This window comes from Chinchilla lanigera, unplaced genomic scaffold (assembly GCF_000276665.1).
Source record: "Chinchilla lanigera isolate Chin_1 unplaced genomic scaffold, ChiLan1.0 scaffold00007, whole genome shotgun sequence".
Taxonomy (NCBI): Eukaryota; Metazoa; Chordata; class Mammalia; order Rodentia; family Chinchillidae; genus Chinchilla; species Chinchilla lanigera.
The window spans coordinates 21,188,599-21,215,141 of NW_004955408.1; the positions used below are offsets into that span (position 1 = coordinate 21,188,599).

The 26,543-nt window shown below is 43.8% G+C and overlaps 1 protein-coding gene and 1 long non-coding RNA gene across 16 annotated transcripts in view; one reads left to right on the forward strand and one right to left on the reverse strand.

Moving 5' to 3' along the window:
- LOC102007631 overlaps window positions 1-18,090 on the reverse strand; it is a 30,961-nt gene extending 12,871 nt beyond the window's left edge. Inside the window, exons 1-3 of one of the 5 annotated variants that reach the window (XR_259694.1) lie at window positions 17,863-18,090; window positions 8,642-8,693; window positions 3,381-3,429 (exon numbers count right to left, since the gene is read on the reverse strand). This is a non-coding gene — a long non-coding RNA (uncharacterized LOC102007631). Of the gene's footprint in view, window positions 1-3,380; window positions 3,430-3,985; window positions 4,059-4,189; window positions 4,307-8,641; window positions 8,694-17,862 lie in introns of those variants that run through there. The other 4 variants (XR_001232359.1, XR_259695.1, XR_259693.1 and 1 more) reach the window with 4 other exon arrangements.
- Window positions 1-26,543, forward strand: part of Tenm2 (teneurin transmembrane protein 2) — a 1,190,054-nt gene that overhangs the window by 1,038,376 nt on the left and 125,135 nt on the right. For all 11 annotated transcript variants that reach the window (XM_005376287.2, XM_005376288.2, XM_005376289.2 and 8 more), the window contains 3 exons: window positions 507-702; window positions 6,983-7,084; window positions 23,399-23,593. In XM_005376287.2, the coding sequence (XP_005376344.1) occupies window positions 507-702; window positions 6,983-7,084; window positions 23,399-23,593 (493 nt within the window). The remainder of the gene's footprint in view (window positions 1-506; window positions 703-6,982; window positions 7,085-23,398; window positions 23,594-26,543) is intronic.

Genomic DNA, 26,543 nt, shown 5'->3' on the forward strand with positions numbered 1-26,543 from the left:
TCCACAGCACCCCTCCTTCATCACTTTTAGGAGCGGTCTTCTGCTAGCTGGTACCATGGGCCCATCATTCCAGATGTGAAACTCCTGGGAAACCCAATGCAGTTTGGAATTCAGGGCTTAGAGCATTATAGGAAAGCTGTATTTGGCATAAGTAGAACACTTCAGTGAGTTCTGCATCAACAAGACATATCTCTTACATATAAACACACACATGCATGCAGATACACACACACAGTGAAACAAGATGTTGAGTTGAAAGGTTTTGGATTTCAAAACTACAGATAAGACATTGCAGCCCATAGTGATAAAACAACAAGCAGTCATTTTCAGCATAGTAAATGGTGACCATTATTATTGTGACTTTTGTGTCTTCTTTTTCTGCATGAGCTCATAGTCAGGTATACTGAAAAGTATGTCTGCTCGCCCCGGGGGTGGGTGGGAGGAGGAGTGGGCAGCGGGGCCGGGTCTGAGCCTCGGTCACATGTAGTGCTGTCTCATTTCCCCAGTATGACTTCATGGAACGTTTGGATGGCAAAGAGAAGTGGAGCGTGGTCGAGTCGCCCCGGGAGCGGCGCAGCATCCAGACCCTGGTTCAGAACGAGGCCGTGTTTGTGCAGTATTTGGACGTGGGCCTGTGGCACTTGGCCTTCTACAATGACGGCAAAGACAAGGAGATGGTGTCCTTCAACACAGTGGTCTTAGGTAGGTGCAGGTGTCTCTGAGATGAAACACCAGAACAGGAAAGGTGGAGATACCCTGGGTTCCTCTGTAGAAAACACACTGTCCAATATAGTTTCACCTTCTGATGAGACCAAACCAGAATCCTCCACTTAGGCTTCTGAGTATTGTGCACCTAAGTGAGCCCTGACCAAATGAGAAAGTTGCTTAAGCCAGGAAAGAACTGCCATTGGCCCACGGTTACAGGAAAGAGTGTGGGTCAGACTGCTGAGGCAAGTGCTGGCCACGCAAGCAGATCCCTGACTTGTGTGAGCCCTGGTGTCCTCCCAGGAAAAGAAGCACTAGTGCCGACCCCATAGGGCTGTTGTCCGGACGGAGGAAAAGACAATACCAGAGTCTCTCTCGCTAAGCATGTATTAGGGACAATAAACAGTGGCCATTCACATCAGCACTTCTTTCGGAAATTGAGCGTGCCTCAAGACAAAAAAGCTTTTTTAAACCTTAAGTTAAAGAAAAACTTAAAAACAAACCAAGGAAAGCATATAGATTTTTTTAAAATTCTACCTTTATTGTCAAGTAGGCACATCTCAAAACTGCTTTAATTAAGCATTTGTCATTTTTTGGCCTGTCTTAGCCCTGCTTTTTATTAGCTAGCAAGAGAAATACTAAGGTTTTATCCAAATTTTCCTCTTCTGTGTGCACAGAAATCCCTTCAAGGGTCATTATCTTAAGAAGAACTTACAAAGTTTTCACAACAAACCCTCAGAATTTTAACAAAGAAGCTGCAGATGTTTTCATTAAGGTTATTTTTCCAGTGGGTTTTATCTTCTTCCAGATGACAATAATCGATCGCAGGTAGAACCTCTGTGAACTAGTGCAGATTGTTAGGCTCATTTCACAGAGGATAAACTGAGGTCCAAAAATATGGAATGATGGCTGTGACATGGGCTTCTGGGCCCTCCCATTGCTCTTCACAACATCATGTTGTTCCAAAAGCATTTAGTTGTGGATCTCTAGATTTCCTAGAGAAATTGCATTGGAAGAAATGGGAGATCCAGGGCTAAGTCCCAGATTTTCCTTCCCACACTTTAAACTGGGCAAAGTCACTGATCTTCCAGAGCCTTCCACTGATCTTCCAGTTTCATCATCTGTGGAACGGTCACACACATTCAAAGGTAACCACATCCAAAAGGGTGGTGTGAGGCTCACAAAAAACAGAATGCATCTGGCATGGAGTCGGTAGTCAATGAATAAGAGCCGGTGATTGTCTTGTAGGAATGTCTCCTGTGCAGCTGTTTTTCTATTGACTGCGTTTTAAGAACTTCTCTACCCACCCCATGGATTTTTCTGAGGGCTTCCCTTATTCTTAAATGACCTGTGTAATCCAACCTGAAATGCAGGCAGCTATTCTTCACCACTAGCCCAACTTCAGAACCATATAAAGTCCACATAGAGAGTTCTGATATTGACCATAGGATTGCAGTCATTCCCAATTCTCTCTGCTAAGTGAAGATTGGCCCTATCAAAGCCAGCCAAATGCTCTAAAGTAGGAGTTGGCACACTGTAGCCCAGGGGCCGAATCTGGCCCGCTGCCTGGTTTTATAAATAAAGTTTTATTGGAGCACAGCCACATTCCTCTGTTTACATATTGTCTATGGCAGCTTTCCCACTGTAACGGCAGAGTTGAGTCATAGCAACAGAGACCATATGGCCCACAGAGCCTAAATAGTTACTATCTGTCCCTTTTCAGAAAAAGTTTGCCAACCCCTGCTCCACAGTAATGTCATCACTTAGTATAACGAAAGTCACTGGAGAAGCATTCCACAAATGGAAAATGTCCAGGATGAGGTTAGGTACCCATGAGGGGAAGAGAAAGCAAAATGGTAGAGACTAGCTCACAAAAAGAAAAAAATGAGAAACAAATTTGGAACTTGTTTGAGATGTTGAGATTTTTTAAAAATCTTTAGTTTAAGAACATGACAAGAATTGACTTCCTTTTGTCACCTTGTGTTTAAACTCAGAAGGCTTGACATGTACATGACAGGCATATGACGCACGGCGCCTGGCTTGGTTGGTATCTATAAGCACTCTGTGAAATGCTTGGTAACCAGGGTGACACAGGGCATGCACTATTGTCAGCCTATAACTTTGTTATCCATTAGCTTGGTCAGCTCATCAAGCAGCCATATGCAGTGGGTAGCATCACGGTTCCCTCCACTTTCCAGTTGTGGAGGATGCCAAGGCTGAGAGCCACTGAAGGACTTGTCCAAGGTCACATACACCCAGTAAGAGGTGACCTCAGGACTCAGACTGTCAGAGCCCATGCTCTCAACCCCTGGAGACTTATTTCTGAAATTCTGGTCAAATACATCGCTTTTCCCATGAATGGCAAGTTTTCTGCAGGGCCGGGTTATCTCAGACCAGCTTCTGCCCTCCTTTTCTTTCACCCACATGCAGCCCCAGGCACTGCGGCAGTGAATTCCCTCCCCCCAGGCCATTATCCTCCCTCAGCTGTCAGGGCTGAACAGAGCAGTTCTCCTGAGAGGATTTCTCTCTCATCCAGGCTGGAGCTCAGAGAGAAAGTCAAAGGTAATCGGCCTAATAGTTGGGCAGACATCTTGATAGAGCAATGATAGTAATTGGGCTGAAACACAAGGACAAGAATAGTGTTTTATTTGGTTCGAAGGTTCTTCCCCACATACCTATCATCAGGACGTTCTCCATCAAGCGCAGCCGGGAGGCCGAAAGCCCCTGCGATGGGAAACAGAAGGGAAGGTGCGAGACGGGTGTCAACTGGCGATCACACTAAGTACACCTTAGACTCAGGAGTCTGCGCTGTGTTCATCAGAGCAGCCACCTGCCTTCAGAAAGGGGTGTCCTCTGAGAGCAGCACAGGGCCTTTGTGGAAGCAGGACGCCAGCCTCTGTGTGTTATGGCGTCCCTTCCTGCGCTGGCCCTCTCTCCTGTCATTTCTTCCTCACAGATACTTAAGCCAAACTGATATAAAGAAAGACAGTAATATCTTAGCTGTGCTATCTTAGCTGAGAAAGGGAATGGAAAAGAATGGCTCCTTTGTACTTCAGCACTACCATGTGATAGTACTTTTCCCTCAAAAACTGTACAAATGCTTCAAACACAAGGCCCTCAAGAAAATGAAGTGATAAGTGCTCTCTGTCACGGTGTTTATTTGTTCCAGATTCTCCTGCCCTCTGAGATGTGTGCATGTGCATGCAAACACACACACGTACACACACACACACACACACACACACACACATGCACACAAGCACTCTTTGACAATATTTACCAAGCATTTCATGTATGTCAGGCTTGAGTGATACCTCAGTGAACAGTTTGGCTCTGGGCGCTTCCTCACAGGGCTGGATAAAGAGAAGACAGACGCATCAGGCCGCGATGATAGGAGAGACAGGAACAAAGAAGTGATAACGGAACTCAGATTGAGGAAAGGAAGTAGGAAGACACCCCAGAGCTAAATGATCTCTAACCTGACCTGTAAGGATCAAGTCCCCAGGTGAAGCTTCCCAGCCAAGTGAAGAGCGTCTGAAGACCTCAGTCCTCACTCGTGGATGGGACTGTGGAGCCAGGGAGCTCCCTGCGCCCTCACTGTCATATCTGTGAAAATGCCAGTTTGGAGAACTGGAAGCACCAGCCTCAGAAAGGTCCATTTCCACCAAACCATACCCAGACCCACAGGCTCAATGGGAAGCAGTCTCTACCTCCAGACAGAAATGACTTCCAGAAATGTACGCTGGGTGAAGTGGTTCCTCTGTTTACAAGTTTGTTCTCAGTGGTTCCAGAATAAAATCCAACCTCTCTGCAGAGCCTGGATCATCTCTAAGCTCTTACATCACTCTATATGTTTATACTCTGGATTCTGCACCCTTCTTTCCCACCTCCGGGCTTTTGCATACACTGTTTCTCCTACCTGGAATACTCATGGAGCTTTTCACTGGAGCATTCTAGCTCATCCTTCCATGTTGCCTGCATAGAATACAAGGGCCCTTCCTTCTCATGCCCTGTAATTAGTGTCCTCTTGTTGCCTTCTGTCCTAGTATCCCATTCTCTTCAAAACACTAATCATAATTTTTACTTATTTTATTTGTTTGATTTTTTTAACTCCTATTCTCTACAACCATGGAAAGTTCTAGAATAGGAGGAACTGTGTCTATCTTATTCACCATGGCATCTCCAGTTCCTTGCATTAAATAGGTGCTTAGTTAATAGACTGAACCCCATATCAAGAACTGTAGTAAGTAAACCTAACATGTTAGCCTGCCACTGTTTCCTGAGTGTCATCAAAAGACATAAGACTACTGGGTCAGAGAAAGGGAACTTACTAACTAAAGTAATACTATGTCCCACTTCAGCATGCATTCTCATGTCCAGGTCCTATAGAATAACACAAAGAGGGCCAGGTGTTCCCATACATTCATTGCATTACAATACAAGAGAGAACTCCTGAGCTTACTGATCCTGAGTCTCCTAGAATGGGAGGTACATATGCTTACCCTTGCTCCATGGGGAGACATCATCTATATTACATCTGGTAATAAGTAAACCTATGCTTTACTCTGGGGGTGCACATCTGTCTCCCAAGGCTGTGCCCTACTCAGACACCCTTGAGGAGATATTCCAGAACATTCTGGAATGTCAATGCCTCTGCTCCCAAGGTATTCAGAAATAGGAGCAACCCAGGGAGGTCTGACTCTCAGCACCATATGAAATTCCCGGGTTTTGACCCACAAAAGCGCCTACTGCTTTTAGAATAAATGTTGAGGACATGAAACACAAATGTAGCACTTGGGTACACACATCTCAGTCTACCTTAAAGAACCAAGCTCTAAGAGGCTCAGCCTGGAATGTTAATTGCTACATACAAAAAAGAAAAAAAAAAAAACCTGGCTTGATGGAGTCTATGCTCTTTTTACCCAATTTTGTAGAAGCAAATATACTCATTGAATTTTCCTCAGAGTGCCAGAAACCAACTACAGCCTGGTTCCAGAAGAACACAGCTGAGAAGTGGAACACAATAGAAAGAAAGCAAAATTGCATGGTTTGATTTTTCGGTTCAGAGTGGGAGTAAATGGGAAAATTGGCTTAAAGGAAACCTATCCTCACCACTCCCAGGTGACTCTATTAGGAGCGATTCGACTTTACACCACGACACCAAGCCCACCTGCCCACTGCTCCCAGCACTGTGTACATCACATTTTGGGCCTAGTGGCTTGCATCTTTCTTTTTATCATTTTCATACTTTAGAACCTGAAAATCTAAAAGGGTTTTGTTTTCACTTAAGGCAAAAACAAGGATAATAACTTTAAACGGATGCATCCATATCTATGCAGACCCAAGCAAATCAATGTGAAAGAGTTCCAAAATGATCCTTTGGAAGGTACAACTTGACAGTAGGCATAGAAATAAGATGCTTGTGCAAGTTAGAGTCAGTGTGAACTAATTGATTTTCATGTAAAATAAGAGCCACAAAAGTGAGGTATAAAAGGATTTGTGTATAACCAAATACAGGTAGCTATCACATAAAGAGCCCCAAGTCATGCCTAAATGTATGTCTTCTTTACACCCATGTGTCACTTAACAAGGGGAAAATATTCTAAGAAGTGGTTCATTAGGTGATTTCAATCTTGTACAAACATCATAGAGTACTTCCCCAAACTTCGATGCTAGAGTCTACCACATACCTAGCTATATGCCTATACTATCAGTTATACCATCCATCACGGACCAAAATGCCATATATGGCTCATAATTGTACTTGAATTTTTTTATTATACTTCCTCAAAGCAGAGACTATTTTTTACCCTAGAATGCTGGCATTAGTAATACTCACTCTCATTCTGAAGAATTACCCTCCATACCTGAGGCTAAAAACTGATTCCCACTTATCAGACCACACCTCAAATGGATGGGATGATTTTTTTCAGGTTAAGAAGGGATATAGTGTTTTAAACTTTTCAAAAGTTAAACAGTTTCATTGTTTTTATGTCCAAGTAAGTGCTTTCCTTTGAGGACAGCCAAAGTTGCAGTTATACAAGCCCCACCCTCCTGCTTAGATTCATCAGGAGAGTGCTATGGTGGCTTCTTCCATGTAGTCAAATTGCCCTCATCCCCAACATTCTGTATTCTCTAACTTGGTTCACTTATATTTCTTCCTGGTCTCTTGTAGCTATCTGAGTTAGTCCCACTGATCTTTAAAAGTGTTGGATGACTGTTAAATAGCAGGCAGCAAGGAGGAGGTAGATGCTAAATCTCTCTTTCTCTCTTTCAGATTCTGTGCAAGACTGTCCACGCAACTGCCACGGGAATGGTGAATGTGTGTCTGGCCTGTGTCACTGCTTCCCAGGGTTTCTAGGAGCAGACTGTGCTAAAGGTATGTGACATCACATTCCTGCCATGGTTGGAAAACCAGGTGTGAGCTGCCCGGAAGAGCTGCACCGAAGTACCCTGCTAAGCAAGTTCTCCTGAGACATGGTGCAAACCCATGCGTGCTCCAAGTCCTCACCCTTTGGCAACGAGTAGGTTTTGATATATGAACATTGGCCAACATACCTATAGGAGCAAAGCAGTTATCTTTGGCACCGAGGTGTGCTGAGAAGAAAGATTTGCTAAAAATGAGATGGTTGGATTTCCCGTAAAAGCAGGAGTGAATTACCATCACCCCTTTCTTATAATCATTAACTTCTATGTAATGGAAGATTAAGCATCTCAGGGTTAGTAAATTTCATTCATTCTGACCAGCTACACTCTTAATCTAGGAAGCGCTATTTATCTTGGTGGAATCGGTTTTAAATTGTATTATTAATTTATCTAGACTGTTTTGCAAAGAACGGCTGGGGCCTTGGGATTCTTGGGGGAAAGGTAATATAAGAAAGAAAATGACTCTCTCAAGAAAAGGGAATTTAGAGACTGCACACCCAGCCTGCAAAAGACCTTCAGAGTGACCTTGAAGGGCTCAGATGCAAGCATAGCTCCTCATAATTTGACATGGTACATGCACAGGTACACATACACACATATACGTATATGTATCTAGATAAATATGATATTGAAACAAAACCTTCACAAAGTGATGCCTTTACTCTGTGTTTCTTTTCTGTTTTATTCTGTCACTTCTGTAAAATACTGGGTCTCACCCACTACACTGACTCCCCAGCCACCCCAACACGTCAGATCTCAGTCTGAAAATGTGATAGTGAGGCTGGGAACACCTGCTCAAGAGGCAGGCAGTCCTGGGGTCGAGTCTCAGCTCTGCCACTGAGTATCGTGTGCCCTTGAGCAAGTCCTTCAGCATTTCAGAATCTTGATTTCATCATCTGGAATGGGGGCAGTTACTTCAGTAATTCATTGTGAGGTCAGTGTAACAAACATACAAAGCTCTTAGTTGGGACATTGTACAACATCAACAGGTTTGATCGTATTATTTATTTGTCTGATTATATTTTACTTTACATATTTAAATAATCTTTTCATTATTTTTATTTGTGCTTCATGTTTTGGTTGTGGTTGGTCTTTTTGAGACAGAGTCTTGTTCTATAGTTCAGGCTGGCCTTGAACTCGCTGGGTAGCCCAAGTTGGCCTTGAATTTGCAGCATTCTTCCTGCCTCAGCTTCCCCAGTGCTGGGATTACAGGTGTGCACCACCGTACCTAGCTTATTTGTGCTTCATTAAAATACCCTTTTGCCTAGATATTCAGAGAGGTTTATTATTACTAAGTGTGCTGTGTAAACCCTAAATAACGCCACTCCTTCCTCCTACCCTTGCCACACTTGCTCAGGAAACTAATACTTCAGATATTCTTCACATTTCTGAGATTTGAGATTCCCACGCTAATGCACACTGACTGCTAAATGAGTGGGGCTTTCTTTGTCCTTGATTGTGGCCTTGGTGGCCTGTGCATTAAGACTCACTGCTGAGAGACACTACTTACCATCCTCTCCTCTACCGCACAGCACAGAGAAAGGACCAGTCGGTTGTCAGATCTGGAAAGAAAGCAAGAATCCAGCGGGACAGTTCTCTTGTCTGTGTTTCAGAATAGTGCACACACATCCCAGGGCACGGGGAAACAGCAGCGGAGTGAACAGTACATACTGCAGCCCCTATGTACGCTGGCCCAGGCTCCAAGGGCCCCAGCCAAGCAAGAAAGACGACACACTGCATCACATGTCCGGTGCTCTTCCTGGTACAGGCTTGAAAGGAAGGCAAACTCGATATCGTTTGAGTGGCTTTTCTTGCGTAATCTAATTTTCCTGGGAGTGAAGGCATTAATGAGAAGGAGGACAGAGCAGTCCTTTTATACATGGCTGCAAATGGGCTGAACACCCAGGTGCATGGCCTGTGAGCTGTAAATGTATATTAACACTGACACACATCAATGTATTATTAATCCTAAAAACCATGTGTGTTCTGACTGCACATCCAGTTACTGGCCTTTCAGACCAAAGTAGCCCAGCCATTTAAGAACCCTTCGCTCTAAATCCATTTGCAGGCGAGCGTCCATTCTGCATTATGGATCTGTAATGGAGTGTGCATTTAGCTGCTTAAAAGGACTCTCGGTGTGTGTTTTGCATTCACCACCTGTCCTGTGGCTGGGCACACACTCCAAGTGCGCATTAGCCATGGTCTATAATTGATCCTTGTGCAGCAAATATTGAGTGGCTGTTAAGAGTACTTACTCCTCTGTGCTCAGTCTCTGCTCCTGAAATCGCGCTTTGAACTTGTTGTATATTTTAATTTAACTGTTGATGCATATGGTGGGCAAAATTGAAGCACTTAAAAAATAAAATTGCCTTTCCCATTTACTCTAGAAAAAGTTGGCTTAGGAGTGTAAGAAGTAGGCTTCTACCTCTGGGCCCTAAAAATGTTTCTCCCTTGGTGTTTTTGAAATGACCACATTTCAAGGTACCTTCTTATGCATACCACCAATTTTCTTCTCATTCTAAGCTTGTGTTTTCCAAACTTCAGGCTTTCATTTGCCAAGTTTATGGGTCATAGCCAGGCATGGTGGTGCAGGCCTGTAATTCCAGCACTCAGGAGGCTGAGGCAAGAGGATCATTCTGAGTTTGAGGCCAGCCTGGGTTACTTAGTGAGCTTAAGGCCAACTTGAACTACACAGGTAGACCCTGTCTCAAACAAGCTAACATCAAGCTCATGGATCATTAGTACTGTCATTAACATATTTCTCCCAGTCCACTCATTATATTTCCATAGATGCATTTTTAAAAGAACAATGCTAAAAGCTAAAATGAAAAGAGAAAACTAGAACTGATTGCCATAAATAGGAAAACTTATTGCCCCTTAATATCCAGAGACTAATATTTTCACAGTGAGGAGTATCCAGGCCACTTCTGCTTCTAACATACTTATGTCACACCCACAGCCCCCAAACTGAACTTGAACACAAGTAAGCAGCCTGGCTTCCTGAGAGATCCAAGCCTTGAATGCCTCATCCCATAAGGATGAGCTCCTAAAATTAACCAAATTCCCTGGGTACATCTGTGGGATGAAGTGAAATTGTGAAAAGAGAGGCACTGGACTTGCACTGACCCAGCTTACACCAGGAGATCTAATAATTCGCCCCTGATTCACCTCTGATGCATGAAACCTGTATTTCCAATAACAATACCGGCGTGAAGCCTGTATTTCAAATAACAACAAAGAGCTCTAAAGTACTAACTGTGGACAGGCATTATGCGGAATACTTAATATATACAGTCCTATCATCCTGATGTGAACAATTTGAAATGAATCCTATTTTTTTTTCAGTGTTAAAGCTTGAACTCAGAGCTTTGCACATGCCAGACAAGCACTGTACACTGAGCTATACCCCACCCATGAAGTGAATCCTATTTTTACCATTCTTCTCTCCCTTGATTTTTTTAAACTTTTTACATTAAAATTCTTTTACACTTCCAGACAAGTTACTAAAATAACACATAGAATATCCATGCAGTGTTTGCCCATATTCCCCTAATGTCAGTATTTTAAGTTTTCATCATTCAGGTATCAAAACCAGAAAATTAGCATTCATGAAATAATATTAACTGATTTACATGTGTGTGTATAATTTTACCCTTTCCTTCTGGTTTGGGATCCCACATTTTATTTAGTTGTCATGCCTCCTTGGTCCCTCCAGTCTCTCCACCCTGTGACAGCTCCTCAATCTTCCCTTGTGTCTCAGGACCTTGACCCTTTTAAAGAGCATTGCTTGGGTATTCTGTAGCACCTCTCTTAGTTGGGGCTTGTCTGATATTTTCTGATTAGAGTGAGATTATACCTTGTTAGAGAGATACTGTGTACCATATCAAAATGTACCACTGATGTGAATATGAAAAAATTAACCTGTGATTTATATGTGGCTGGTTTCCCCCTTACACACAAGGCAGAGAGACCAGAAGGCTGGTCCCATCAGTCCTGCACAATCTGTCAGTGGCTATGACAAGTTGCCACTCACAACTTTTGAGCCCAAGAACCTCTGAGTACCGGCAGGAGTAACCTGGAGCAGGGAGGAGGAGGTGATCGGGCTAGCAAGTATCTCAAAGAAGGACAGCTGGTCCTCAGTCTCTTGCTACCCATAACAGTGCCCACCATCATTTCCCTTTTTCCTGGATTAAAAAGCCTGAAGATGCCCTGAGCACAAGGTCCTCCCTCGTCACCAATTCACAGTCACCTTTGTTCCTTCTCTGACAGCTGTACCCAGGATGCCTTGAGTCCTGCCAGTTTCTGCTGGTGCAGGCAGCCAGCACTCAGGCCCTCCTGCCAGGGGGAGAATTTGCCACGTTAGCAAGCGACATTCCCATCACATCCAAGTGACTGAGTATGTGTCCAAGTGACAGAAATACAGATTTCCTCTCTTGAACTCACACTATGCCTCCTGTGCCCTCAGATGCGCCATGCAGGCAGCAGCTCCTTGTCCCCTTCTAAAGCTGCCAATCTGTATCAGGCCTCTTCACACATCCTCGTGGTGGGCAGAGGGACCTGTCATGCTGCATTTGCAGAGCACTCATTCTGGAGCCCCCACCCCATGCTGGGGGTCCTGAGAGGTACTGAGGTCAAAATGGAGATGACCCTCACTCCGAAAGAACATATACCGGTCCTTACTCATTGTCTCAGGTCACCTGAGGGTGTCGAACTTATCTGTGCACTTCGCACATGCTTATTGTGTGCCTGCTCTGAGTCAGGCAGAGTACTAGGAGTCACAGATACAGGGATGAGAAAAGGAGCCCCGAACCCTGCCTTTCCACTGCTTCCAGTCTGATGGAAGCACACTGAAATTAGTGGGATAATTATAACTCAGCCCAAATGCTCTGCTGTGCACTTCGGACTGTGCAGACATCACTAAGGAGACAGGGGAGTATGTGAAGCAATGAAATGCATGTGCTATACATAAGGAGTCTTTCAGGATCTTCAGGGACTGCTCCAGTGGGGGCTCAGAAATCACAGTGGAAGGAGCAGATGAACTTGAAGGATTGCTGAGGCAGGCAGCTCCTAGGGAGGGAGCCATAGAGGGCCACATCACAAACAGGCCGTTCGAAGGTGCTCCCAGGCACAGGCTCAACCAACAAGTGAGGAGCAGAGAGAGAATGAGGCCCTTTCTTAGGGTGCCTTCACTGGGGTGGAGGCACAGTACCCAAGCAGAAATTGTGAGGAAATTCCTCCAGTGTGTATGACTACTGCTAGGTCACGGCAGGGGAGAGAGGGAGAGGAGCTTGTGGCAGAGACCAGCTTTATCGGCCCGGTGCACCTGGTTGACTGGGCCAACCCAGTCTGCACGTGGGGCTGTCAAAGCCATCAGGGGAAAAAAATGAAGTTTCTATACTTTTGAAAAATTCACAATACAGTGTGGATTTAGGAACATAGCCAATTAGTATCAGAGACTGCAGAGAAAAATCCTGTGGAGGAAGACAGCAATAAGAGAAATACACTGAACAGTGTTTTTCAGTATAGAATTTCATTAATTGGGCAACATAGTAAGCACTCTGCTCAGATTCCGAGCTTGAGGAAAAATGGCATTTCTTTCCCAGTAATTTGTACCATTTTCCATCAGGTGCCTCCTTCCTCTCCAGCATTGACTATGCTTAGAGAGCAAGTTGTTTATTCTCCAGTTTTCTGTTATTACTATTCCTTTTGCATAGCCTTCTCATTCCTTTCAGGCTGTTTGTTGTGGGCTACCAGTTTTTAAATTACTACTCCTCTTCCTTTTATTTAAAGGCCTTCTGTTGACTTACAGTCTTCCTAGACTTGTTTGAAAATTGTCCTTGCATTTCAGAGCAGAACAGAGGCTTCCGGTCCCTGTCTTTTGACCCCAGCTCCTCAGATGACTTCTTTAGGCTGAACTAGAGGCCTCAACCTACAGCTGAATGTGAACACACCATAGCTTTAGTTGTTAGATAATGTGAATCTAATCACTGTTAGAAATGACAACTCCTGCTGCCAAACAGCTGTCAGTGGAGGCCCAGAAATGCCACAGCCACAGGAACGTGAAGTTGTCTCTCTAGGGGTTGGTCTCAGCTCCTATCCAGCTTCTGTGGAAGCCTTGAACATGGTTCTTGCCATTTTTCTCCTGTTAAGTGGCAAATGTATCCACTGCCCAAGCCCTCATGGCCACATTCTAGTACTGAAATCCGATTATCACCACATCGTCACGGTCATCGCCGCTGACACACACTGAGTTCTTCCCACAAGCCAAGCATTCCACTGAGCATCTATATAATGTGTCATTTAATCACCAGTGGGCCAGTTGTATAGAGGAATATCTCCTCTGATAGATGAGAAAATTGAGGCGTCTAGAGAGGGTAAGTAACTTGCTCACGGCCCCTCAGAGAATAAGCGGCGTTCATTCTGGGATTCAGAATGGACAGCCTCACCCAACTCTTGACACAAGACCAGCCGTGAGGGTGACCTCAGCACATGTGTTAGGGGCGGGGGATGTGGCTTTGCAGGCAGTGCTGTGATGGTCACACAAAGTTTTTGAAGAGGAGAAAAGAGTGTTTGCTAAATAGAAGTGGCGGGGCCAGTTTGAAGCAAAGTCTGTCTGGTTTCAGAGCCTATACTGTAAACACTCTCTCAGTTACCAGAGACACCCCCGTACCTTCCTCATGCAGTCATTTGCCAGCTTCTGTTTCATGGGCCTCCAATGTTCTCTGCTCCGTTGTCCTCTCTGTCCTCATACCCACTGCCCTGTACAAGTGACCACCAGCCGCTCTTGATGGCATTCCTCTTCCTGACTGGCCCGAGTTCTCCCAGAGCGCTACAGGCTCTCACTACTCTCCTCCAGCACCTTCAGCGGCTCCCAGTTGTCTCCACTACAGTTTAAAGACATGTACCTGGGGAGAGTTTTACACATGCACATCCCAGATCCCTCTCCCATGCCAGTGGAATCTGAACAGTAGGACTGGTTCGTGGCTCACACTTGTGCCTTTGTAACAAGCCTCCAGGTGGCTCTAATGCAGGTAGTTAGGGACTATATGTTGAGAATAAAGCACACACTTGTTAGGATGGCATCCAAGTTCATTCATGGCCTGAGCTACACTGGTGTGTCACCTCCAACAAAGGCCATACACCACAGACTCCAGAACTGTCCCTCATCAAGTACACAGGACTGCCACTTCCTCATTTCTACAGCTGTTTTCTCAGCTGGATTATTCCTGTTGATCCCAGCCGGTCATCCTTGAAGGCCACCCTCACAGGTCACCACCTCCTAAAAGCAGCCCCGGAAACAACACTGCAGTCCCTGGGGCCTGAGACATCGCAGCAATGGACTTCCTTCTTCCTCCACACTGCACTGTGCTCTAGCTGGGCAGCCCCCTGTTCCCCCGGATCACCTTGTCAGGACGCGTATGTGCTTGCTAACTGTCCAGTGACTTAAATTTAGGAGACGAGGCTAACAGAACCTTGCTGGAAAATGTCAAAAGACTCAAAGTGAGTGCTGGAGAACAAGATTCTAATTAGATTAATCATGCAATGATGAGTCAGCCAGCTTCGAGACACAGATTGGAACAAAGAGGGCCTGAGAGTGAGGGAAGAAAGGAATAAAGAGGAAGGAAGGGCAATATCATTTATTTCACAATAGGCGTGTGCTATATCAGAATGAAAAAGTGGTTAAAAGGAGAGCTACGGAGATTGAATCTACACTCCTCCAGTTCACTTTGCCCACTTTAGGAAATTATTTAACCTCTGTGAGCCTTGATTTTCTCATCTATAAGATAGGAACAAAGGCCATACTCCTTATTGCTTTGCTGTGAAGACTAAATGGGTGTAAAATGTGGGAAAGCGTGCTGGCGTGCATGAAATGATTCTTCCATGTTAGGTTTGGCCTTCCCAGCAAAACCTTGTCAGCACTGTCTGTATCCCTATGTTCTGAGTAAGAGAAATGAAGACTTAAAGAAAGTAAGGTCATAGAGTAGGATCAGATTTTGAGGGCATGTCTGCCTGATTCTGAAGCTTGTGACCCTACTGGCCACAGGAGAGAGACTTGAGGAAGACCCCCCCAAATCGATGGCAGGGACCTCTCTCGAAGCCCTCAACAGTAAGTGCCGTAGACAATTCAGGGAGTCTGACCTTCCCGAGTGATTCAGCGTCATATTCTCCTTTCCTCTCTCCTCAATAGGCTTCTCCCTCTGCCCACAGGAGAGAAAGGGCAGATCCTCATTCCCTTCCCTGGTGGTGACGGGTCCGCCCGCCACCCCAGGAATGGCTCCCACACAGCTTTCTCCTTTCACAAGTGGCCTCACTGTCTTCATGAAAGAGGCTCAGGTCCCAGCCTCTTTCTGGGGTGCATCCTAATTCCTTCAGAATCATCTTTCACACCTATCTCCCTCTGCCGTCCCTGTGCATGCCAGAGACTACATTAATGCAAACAGGCCTGGCAAGGCCGCTGCTCACAGGAATGTCCCTCAGCCCACCGCAGGGTGACAGCTCATTTCCACCCTCCTTCCTCCCGCCCATGGCCTGAGGAAGTGTCCAGAGTTCCTTGACAGCTGGGTCCAGTTGTAGGCACCGGAAGCAGGTGCGTGTGGTATGTGTCTTGCAGAAAGTGACTGAGAAGACACAGAGGACAAAGTCACATCTGATAAAATAGTATGAGGGGAACTGCTAGCAGATATTAAAGATGAACTACATGCTAGACGTGGTACACAGTGTTTTACAGGTGTTATTTCATTACTTCTTCAAAACATACATTACCATTCTTATGTTGCAGCTAAGGAAACCGAATAGCTGAGAAGTGAAGCCACTTACCCAAGTAAAGTTTTAGAACTACACTCTTAACCACTAGAAGAGTGATGCTACGCACCTGGGCACTCATCAAGATCCTCTTAAAGCACTGATTGCTGGGCTCCACCCCGATTTCTGACTTGGTTGCTCTAGAGTTCTAGCACTGACCTCAGCCACTTGTTAAATTTTCAGACACTCGCGCCCAGGCCAGACCTTCTGAATTCGAGCCTGCGTTCTGACAAGATCCCCATGTGACTCTTGTGAACATCCAGGTTTGGATCTGTGGTAGCTTTCCTATACCTTGCACCAAGTATTCAACACCCATGAATTTAAAAAGCAAAGGGTTTATTTGACAAGTTCAGAAGTTTTAACCCACAGTCAGCTGACTCCAGGGCAAAACATCATGGCAGAGTGACATAAGGAAAGTTGCATAGTTGGTGGACCCAGACACCCAGAAGTGTGCTTTACTCCTTCCCTTGGCAGTTGCTAAGTCAATCAAGTTGATAGTGAAGCCTAACCATGACATCAGGTCTAAATGATACTGCCCTTGAACTCTGCTGAGACTGCCAGAGAAGCCACAGAACTATGACCCAAAGCAGTGGCATCTCCTTTTTCTATCTGGGCGCCTTGCCTTGCCAGTAGGCATGGAAGTGGCTGGGAGTGATGGTGTAGGTTATCTGGTAGCCAATGTGAGTCCATCCCTGCAAGCTCCAATATGTAGCTGCTCGTGATGTTTCTCCTGCTTGTTGTATTACCAGAAAGAAATCCTTTCATGGAAGTTGAATCAGTCAGCAGTCCCCACGTTACATGGCTTCTGAAGCTAAAAAACTTTTTTTCTTTTAAACTACTAGGTAAGTAGCACAGGGTAAGCTCTGGAAGGCAAAATGCCAAACCCTTGAGAACGTGTAGATGTGATGCATGCAGATGTAGGGAAATTCTACGGTTTCAGGAGACTTTCCACAGTGGGAAGGATGTCAGCTGGGATGGGGGACAGAAAAAAGGTGTTTAACCCTGTCTTGCCTCATTACGATATGACTAGGTGGAACAATTTCCTCCTAAAGAAAATATTGATAACAAAATTGCATCTTTTGATTTCTCACTCTGTGCTAGGCCCAGCTCATCCTACTTTACATAGATCACATAGATTGTCTCCTTTCATCCCTACAAACACTGTGGAGTGGATATTCCAGAGTTCTTACCACTTTAATGATAAGGTTAATGTGTCCATAGTCATACATCTGTTAAAAAAAAAAAAAAAAAACACTCAAGCTAAATCCTAAGCCTATTCCATGCCGAGTGCTTTTCTGTTTGCGGAGGAGACAGTGGTACATAAAACAGATCCACCATGCCTTCCGGACACTTCCCTGCTTGTGGTTAAGGGGTATTGTTAATTTTCACATTTGTCTTGATGTTTGCCTGAATCAACAACAAAACTGTAAATCTGCTGCTATCTGGACTTGTGCTGCAGAAAAGCTTACTATAGTGTATGCTAAAGAATTTAAATATTCATTATGTAATTAATGCTGTTGTCACACAAACACACACACATACACACACACCTTAGACTGGTTTTAAGAACAGCTTAAGTACTTATCGATTGAGAACTTTTATAACTCTGAAAATGGAGGCGTCTCCATATCTCTACAGGTATTTTAAATGAATTGAATTAATCATAGGCTTAAAAGTCTCTTGCGATCTTCGTTAACTTCCCTGGGTTTAATTAAAACATCTGTGCACTTTTAATTTATCGATTCATCCAACTCATATGTCATGTTTTTAACACACCCCAGCATGCTCTGCATCATTTTTAACCCAATTTCCACTTAACTAAAGCAATTAAATTCACCCCGGATTAATTAAAGCATCCATACTTTCGTGCTTAAGTCAGCGTGTGCTGCTTTCCCCACATGGCTCCCGAATGTCAGAGATTTGACACACCTGATGAGTTTTTGTCCTTCTGGAAATTCTTCCCCGAATCTCCTTCTTGCTTATTAATGTGCCATTTGACAGAATGGGAATGAGGAAGTAGGTGCACCTGAACTCAGGCCCACTGAGCCAGGGACCCTGACCCCAGCTGTCAGAAGGCAGCCTCTGGTTTCCTCTTCTCACTGGGGTCCAGCTGCTTCTTGCCACAGCTGAGACCAACTAAAATGTCAGAGTGTTCTGGGCGGGAAGCTGGGGGGCCATGCAGGTCAGAGGTGACTGTCGCTGTCACAGTGCCTGGTGGTCTTTGCATTGATAACCTCATAATCACTTCTTAGTTCTGCTTCCCACCCTCCTCAATCTTCTGCCTGCACAAACAGGTCTTTGTTGTTCTAGCTACTGAGTAAGTGGGGAAACTGAGGCACTGAGAACCCCCGCTCCAGTCTTCTCAGTGATGCAGAGTAAGCCAGGGAGCTACCCAGAGAGATATAAATAAATCTCCCTGAACATTAGTTTGGATTTCTGCTCCTTCTAGCCGTGCTTGGCAGAGCCCGGTCCCCTCAGCCATGACGGTCCTGAGTGTCAGCCAGCTTCTCATTTTTCTCCCATCTGAGAAGCTAAGAATTATATCTCATTAGTATTTTTAGCTACACTTACTTAGTTGTTCATAAAACTGAATATTTTGCCATACTTTGATTGGCAATTCACATTATTTCTGTTGTGCCTTTGCTGAGATTTTCACTTTTTATTAATTTGTAGGAGCTCCTTGGATGGCTTAGATAGCAAATTTTATTCTGTAAACTTTTTTAAAGTATTTTTTCCTACATTGCTCATCACTTAATTTTGTCCCACAGTATCCCTTGTCAGATAGATTTTAAATTTTATGTGAATTCAGTCAGTCTTTTCCTTCATAGTGTGAAGAAATCATGCTTTACATACATGTCTCTCACCCAAGAAAATAAAGTTAGTCTTAAGTATTTTTCTGATACCTTTCTAGTTTTTTTTTTCCTTCTTATAGATCTTTAAGCTATGTGTTTATTTTTGAGTACGGTGTCCAGTAGGGGGTCAAACTTTATTGCCTGTCAAAGGAATTGCCAATAGCAGGGATATAGCTAGCAGGCAAATTCACCTTTCATAATACAGTACTGGTTTGTCTAGCACCCAGCCAACTCCACAACCTTAGAGGAAAATGGAGCAGCAACAATTTTGGGGCTAGGAACCCTGGACTTAGTTTGCCTGGCATCCATGACCCATGTGTCCCATCCTAAATTGCTTCAGAGCAACAGAGACATTTCCTTTCTCCCATCATATTTTTCCTTCCACCAACCCCAGCTGCTCACACATATTATTTTGTATCTGCTCACTCCATGGGATATAAAGCAACCACCTGTTACTACAATTTTGACAATTCACCTGGGTGCTAGGTTCGAGTATTATGTTCTCAAGTCTCTTCTAAAGGGTTTCAAATCAGTTTTCAAATTGCTTGTAAAAGATTCGTTATTTGAAATTCCATCTTCACAACTAGTCCAGCCAAATGTATTATGTGTCAAGCTTCAGGCATTTTACCTCTGCTTTGAAGACTGAGCCTCCCCAACAGCCTCTAAGTTTTCTCCAGGTATTTTCTCTACCGAAAGCTCCAACTAAACAGGATTTGTTTTTCTTAAAACATCAAACGTGAGTGGCTAGTCCTTTTCATGCCTACTGAGTAAATAACACTGATAATTCATCTCAACCCTTGCTGAGAACTGGGGGGAGGGGGTAGGTTCCAGCTTGATCATTAAAATGAGCTTTATACTATTTAAGTGATCTAAATTGTATCTCTTTTTTTGTCATTCTGTTAACTTGACATTCGTTAGTGGCAATGGTAATTTATTTTTCTTCTGAGGGAATCTTAAAGCTTCCATTTACTAGATTTAGTAAAATAGGAATAGTCAATTTGTACAAACATTTTAATTAATTTTAAATAGAAGCTTGAATGCACAATGTTCTACTCCTGTAAGCTTTAGGAATTGGAAAAAGAAACATGAACATAAACATTCCACATGTGATATCTGAACAGTCAGAACCAACTGCCACACCGCAAGCAGAGAGGGATAGGGAAAGAAATGATTAACTCTTTACATGAATATCTGGCAGTCTGCTGCTGCTGCTGCTGCTGCTGCTGGTGATGGTGGTGGTAGGGGTATGTATGCATGTGTTGAGACCTACTGCATTCTTTAATTAACCCCTCAAGTCAGATTGGGGATTCAGTCTGAAATTTCACAAGGGAGCAGCCATTAATTGCCTACCAAGTGTCAGCTCCTGCTTTGAATTCTTGCATGTATTATCTCACTTAGTCCTCCCAGAAGCATTGAGAGACAATTTTTTTAAAAGGGAAATTGAGCATCCAGGCAGTTAAGTCATCTTGCCAAAATCTCTCACCTGGTAAATAACAGGTTAGATCTTGAACCCAAGCACTCTTGTTTGTTCCTCTTCTACTTTGTCCTACTTCTTGGCAGAATATGGTGTCACCATTGTTTTTCTATAACTTGTCATAAAAATAATGTAGATTGCCCCATAGTAAAAGTAGAGAAGAGGTTGTTAGTATAAGAGGCTCCTCACTTCACACCCAGCCTCTCCAATGAGGAACAATCTCAGCCACATTGTGATGCTCTTGTTTGAGTTATATCTAAGCATGAGTCAGATACCCCAGAGTGAAGGTACTTTCCATGCAGACAACCTAGTGACCACTGGGGGGCGTTCACCTGGCATCTGTCTGCACTCTGCCCCAATGGCAAATGAATTACAGTACTAGAGAATTTTCACTCCTCTCATTAGCCTTCCCCTTTTTATACATCAACCAAGCTCATCAGGTACCTTGCTGTCCGGCGCACATCACCGTGTTTTGCATTTTTTACCACATTCCCAGCAAGATCCAGCAAATATACTGAAAAAAAGCTGCATTTAGAGATGTACAGAACTCTCTGATCTGACACTTTTGCCTTTTTTTTTTCCCCAAGTAATTTAAGTAGGTCACATTTTAAATTTGATTTCCCAGGCACCTGATTTTAAATAAAACCCATTCTTACCTTCTAGACAATTCTATTTTTTTTTTCACCACTTGGAGTTTATACAGAAGAGAAAGACTTTCACTATGAATAAAGAAAATTATCCTAGCTATATTTTATCAATTACTATAGGTAATGATTATTTGATCCTATTTTCTACCCTCCTCCACCTTTTGGGAAGAAAAAGAGTGCAGGCAATAGAACAGTGGTGATGATTTGTTGTGACTTTCTCTACCATCCATGACAGTTCATCCATTATCCAACCCTCAGGGCAGAAAGCTTACCTGACTCCACACTGTACAGCCAGACTTCTGGCTCTTATCTTATCTCAGTCTGGGAGTGCTGAGGGGTAACAAATGATGCAGATTCCAGTCTTCCCATCAGGAGATACCTTCAGTCTTACACAAAACAGAAATGATAAGTAGCGTTTTTTTCTTGAACGCCAACGCTATGTGCTTGCAAGTCTCAGCCTAGGCACTGCTTTGAAAGTTTTCAGGCTCTGCCTAAACTCAGAAGGACAAACTGCCTTGGGCAGCTAATGCTGCCTGCAGAAGTAGAGAAAGGAGAATAGTATTTCACCTGCACATTTGTCTTCCTGACCTAGAGTCTGATGAGATACTGACATGGAACTAACAGTCTTGCAACCCCTCTCCAAACTTCAAGAAAGCCCATAATTGCTCATGCCAGTTCATATTTGCCCAGTCTCTAACTTGAATCTTGGGCACCCTGGGTTCAAAGCTCTTTCCTCTACCCTTTTGCAGACAATCAGTATCTCTGGTAACTGTACAGATCCCTCTGCTTACACATCCTGAAAGTTGGAAGCACACTCCTTACATTTAGAGGGTTCATCTGAATTCAGTGTGTATCTTTGATGTTCCCACTTTGAACTCACTCTCCTCTGGTAGATTCATAAAGATAAGAATCCTACTGGAAATAGTGCCCTCAATACCTTTCACAACTGTCCTATCATAAAGCATTTTGGACTATTGGAATGTTTTTATTTCAGGTCAGTTTGAAATTAAGGTAAAACATGCCATTTCCCAGAAAAATACATCATGTGTGCAACATGAAGTTGACTCCAGGAAGTGTTCTTTCTCTGTTTTCAGAGAACTATTAAACTAAATAACTATTTCACACTTACCTGTAAATCCTGGAGCAGCCCTTGATGTCAGAAGCAAAGGAGAAGTCTTTACCCAATCAACCCAACATTGATGAACACAGCCCTCACAGGAAATCAACAAAGGCAAATATAGTCCTTGTCCTCAAGTTGATTTTTGTAGCTTCTGGAAATTAGACTCACAGAGGGAAGTTAATAACTGTAAAAACTAAATAGAAACTTTACAACACCAGGGAGTAATAAGGCAGGGTGGGGCATTTGACTAGGAAGTGATGCAACTGCGTGTGCAGTCCCTATGTGCTATGCCACCTGGTTGTGGGGGTTACAAGTTGTAGGATTCCCACAGACTGTGCTCACAATCACAGGAAAAACCTAGAGTCCCTGAAACATTGATTTCAGTCATTTCCGAAGGTACCTTTCTAAAGACTCAGGCCCTAGCCAGTGTTCGCATTTTAGGCCCAAGTTGGAACACAGATCGGAAATGTACAAACCAATGCTGAATGGAGAAGTCCAAAGCCTGAAGGAGACCATTCAAATCCCGTTCTTCATAAGGTCTCAAAGAGGGGGAATTGGTGCTATTGACATGAACTGCTGAAAACTGTCCATAATCTCATGCCACACAGTTCCCACTGACTTTTCAACCTCCTTCCCATCCAAGTTCTTTCCATCAAGGGACACAAAAGGATCCTAGGTAAGATGGGAACTGCTTCAGATTTTCTGTCTTAACCCTGCCTGGCCCCTTCCTTTTTTTAAAGTAGGTCGGGCCTACTTAATCTTAATATTTTGATATACATTGCCCTTTGAAGTAAGCACGCTGATGTCTTCATGGGATAGGTAAGGAACTGAGGCAGAAACGGAGTCATTACCCTAACTGTGTGCTATCCCCCTTCTGTTTTTACTGATATCAGCTCATCAGGACAGGAATCCACTAATCTGACAAGTTTGGTGAAATACTCAGCAATGGATCCTCTCCCCACAGCCAACAACAGTAATAACAAGGAAGTCAGTGTGGCTTTGTTAATGGCACAGATTTAGAGCCAGGCCAACTGGATTCCAATTAGGATTGCCTGTTTATGTGCTGTGTGACAGCGCACAAGTAACTTCAGCTGCAAAATGGGGATCCGGAATGCAGCCCCCACCCTGTAGGGTGATCATCATGATGAAGCCATGAGTTGCACACAAAGGACTCTCTACTGTGCCTGGCACATACTAAGCATTTCATGGGTGGTAGCTGCTGTTGCTAATGGGTTTCTTATTTGAAAATGGGTCTCTACCTCCATGGCCAGCCTATAAGATGATAAGCAAAGCCGTAGTGCCAGACAGAGCAACTGACAGAGCCCTTCAGATGATGGCCTCATGAGCTGGTGTTTTGTCTTTGGTTTTGCAGCTGCCTGCCCTGTCCTGTGCAGTGGGAATGGACAGTATTCTAAAGGAACGTGCCAGTGCTACAGCGGCTGGAAAGGTGCCGAGTGCGACGTGCCCATGAATCAGTGCATTGATCCCTCCTGTGGGGGCCACGGCTCCTGCATTGATGGGAACTGTGTGTGCTCTGCAGGCTACAAAGGCGAGCACTGTGAGGAAGGTAAGTGTCCCAGGGCCACAGGACAAGGATGGTGATCACAGAAGGCCTGACTTTGGCTAAGGAGTCCACTCCCAGGCTCCTTGTTTTACAAAGGAAGCTTGAACATGTTGTACAGACAACTTCAAAAACCTTGACTTTGGTAGGCTTCTTTAGCTATAGAATTGAAAAAGCTTACGGAGACAATTTTAGAAGGAATGCGTTGATTTACCCTCCTTCGCATATATATTAAGTCTTGTTCTTCCTTTGTTTTCTCTCTCTGCTTTTTTCTATTTCAGGATTCTCTTCCCCCGGTACTACTTTTCCTCCTCCCATGGCCAGGTGTAGTGGCACATGCCTGTAATCCCAGCACTTGGGAGGCTGAGACAGGAGGATTGTTGTGAGTTCGAGACCAGCCTGGGCTACAAAGTGAGCTCAAGGCCAGCCTAATCTGCGTAGCAAGACCCTGTCAAAAAAAAAAAAAAAAGAGACAAAACAATACTTTTCCTCATCCCCTCTTCCTTCCTTTTTCTTCCTTATCTCCTTCCTCCTTGTCCCCCTATTTTCTTCCCTCTTTTCTTCTATTTGACTTAAAGTCTTCTGATATGGGAATTACTTACACTATCCAGACAAAAGAAATACAAATCTCTAGGCCCCTTTGCTTCCTCAGAGCTGGTTTTTGTCAGGTTTTAGGGAAGTTTAGTCATTGTTTTGTTTGTTTGTTTTTATGCTTCTTGGCAATCTAAGACCCATGTACATTTGTGTAAATATTTTAACAAAAATTAATATCAGCAGAGAGCAGTCAGTCTTGAAAGACTGTAGGTATCCAGGTCATTTAGAGACACCACGTAGGGCAAATTACACTGGTTACCTACAATCATGCAGAATTAGAGGAAAGTGGATGTGCGGCAAGAGGGCTGGGATTTGATGAATTCCTAAGAGCCCATGATTGCACACATTTAAGGCCCTCTAGCACACCTTGCAAAAAATCAGGGATGTTGTATGCGGAAGCTAATCCGACCAAGTATAGTCCATGATCAGGCCTGGAAATGGAGAGAGGGTACAAAAGAGGAAGTACAGGAAGAAGGAGGTATTCAGAAATCAGCTCTAACTAGTCCTAGTTACTCTAATTGGTTCTTTCAGGAGAGTTATTCGGCAGCAAGTTGTTAGGACCAAGTGCTTGTACCAATAGGGCAGGGGAACTCAGCTGCCTGTATCCTTCTCTGTATTTGCCCTTCTACAATATGCCCATCTATTCTAGCTGCCCATCTAGTGATTTTCACCATACACAGAATCCACCACAGGCTCCTGTGGGATCAGTGAGAATCTAGGCTCCCTGAACCTCTCATCTATCCCCCAACTGTAGCATTGGTTCAGTCATTGTCATCCAGCTGAGCTCCTCTACTCTGCCTCTCAGAGAAACGTCCCTGTGCGCTCAAACAACTCTTTTCCATCCTGTGTTCCCAGAGCAAAGAATAAATTCTCCCAGCAAACTAAGGGTAAATATGGTGCCTCCTGCCTCTCTGTGTGGATTTTCACTCACAAAAGACCCTGCTGGACGTGATACACCCTGTTCCCTCTTAGCTTCTCATGAATAAATTTCTCCCAATAATGAGGGATCTCACATTTTGGGGGGTTCTCAGATGCTGCTGGATCCATTCTTCCATTCCATTGACTTATAGATCACCAGAATTCTCTACCAATAACCAATCATTATAGCACTCACCACAAAGTAAAGACAGGCCTTCATTTTTAGATATACCCACATGGGCTTCCCTTGCAAAATTCCCCATTTCACGGTTTTTCCAACTATGGCTATAAAGAGTCAGCTTCCACAATGTTATTCTTCTAAGATTTTTTAGTAGATCAGTAGCAATGCCCTTAACAGGGTTCAGAAATGTGACACCCAGCTCTTCCCTTGCTTAACTCTCTATGTATTTCCTCCTCTTATTATAAAGTTTAGCCTCCCTATGTTTGTATCATAAAACCAAATTGGGAGTTCGGGGGAAGGCAATGCTGATTTAATAACCTTGCTGGAAAGGTTAAAGTTCTCAAAGATAAATGGGCTGCAGGAGGCAAGACTGCATCCACTGAAAGCAGAGGAGAGGCCAGTAATGTGACAAGAAAGGGTAAGATGACCTTCTGCATAAATCATTGAGTGCAAAGAAAGTGCAAGAACCGTAACATTGCCAGTCTTAGAATTGTGCACCAGCAAGATTGTGCACATCTGTATGAGTAGACATTTCAGTGGTTCCTCGACTTCTTTCTGTCTCAGCTAGTCTTCTCAAATGTTCAGAATAAATTAACCATCCAACAAAACAAGAAAGCCATGTGGAACATCATGAAATGATGAAATCTCCCCTATTGATTTCTGCCACCCAAAAAGAATGGACCCAGGTGATTCATACTCTGTTTTCAAAATAGGAAATGGAATCAGAAAGTCTGGATCAGCACTTTTTTTTCCATTTAGCTTTTTTATTTCTGATATTCATCATAGTCATAACGTTCAAACAATTCACCTGAAGTGACCATGGCAACGAAATCGATAGTTGCCATCCCACGTTTTTGCTGCATAAACATTGTTGTACTATTAACAAATTTTCCCAAGAAAATGAAAGGACATGTTTGTGAGATCTCGTTCGATGATGGCTGGGGAGCGGGAAGGTGACGAGAGAGGAAGTGACAGATTAGTTTAAGTCAGCCATGTTTCCATGTCAGTTTCATGGTTGAGTCATTTTTCAATGACATTTAACTTCATAAATGTAATTCATGGTTCTTCAGGGGTTTATACTACATATTGTTTGTAAAACTCCTTGACCTCCTTTTTGATCCTTAGGGATATAAATTGCATTCACAACCCTTTTTTGTCAAACCTACAGAGGACCCAAGACTAAATGAGTTCTAATGATTTCAGCTGCCAGGGGGATGGTGTTTCAAGGCACGGGGTACTTAGCTGGTTAAGGCCACTGTCCCC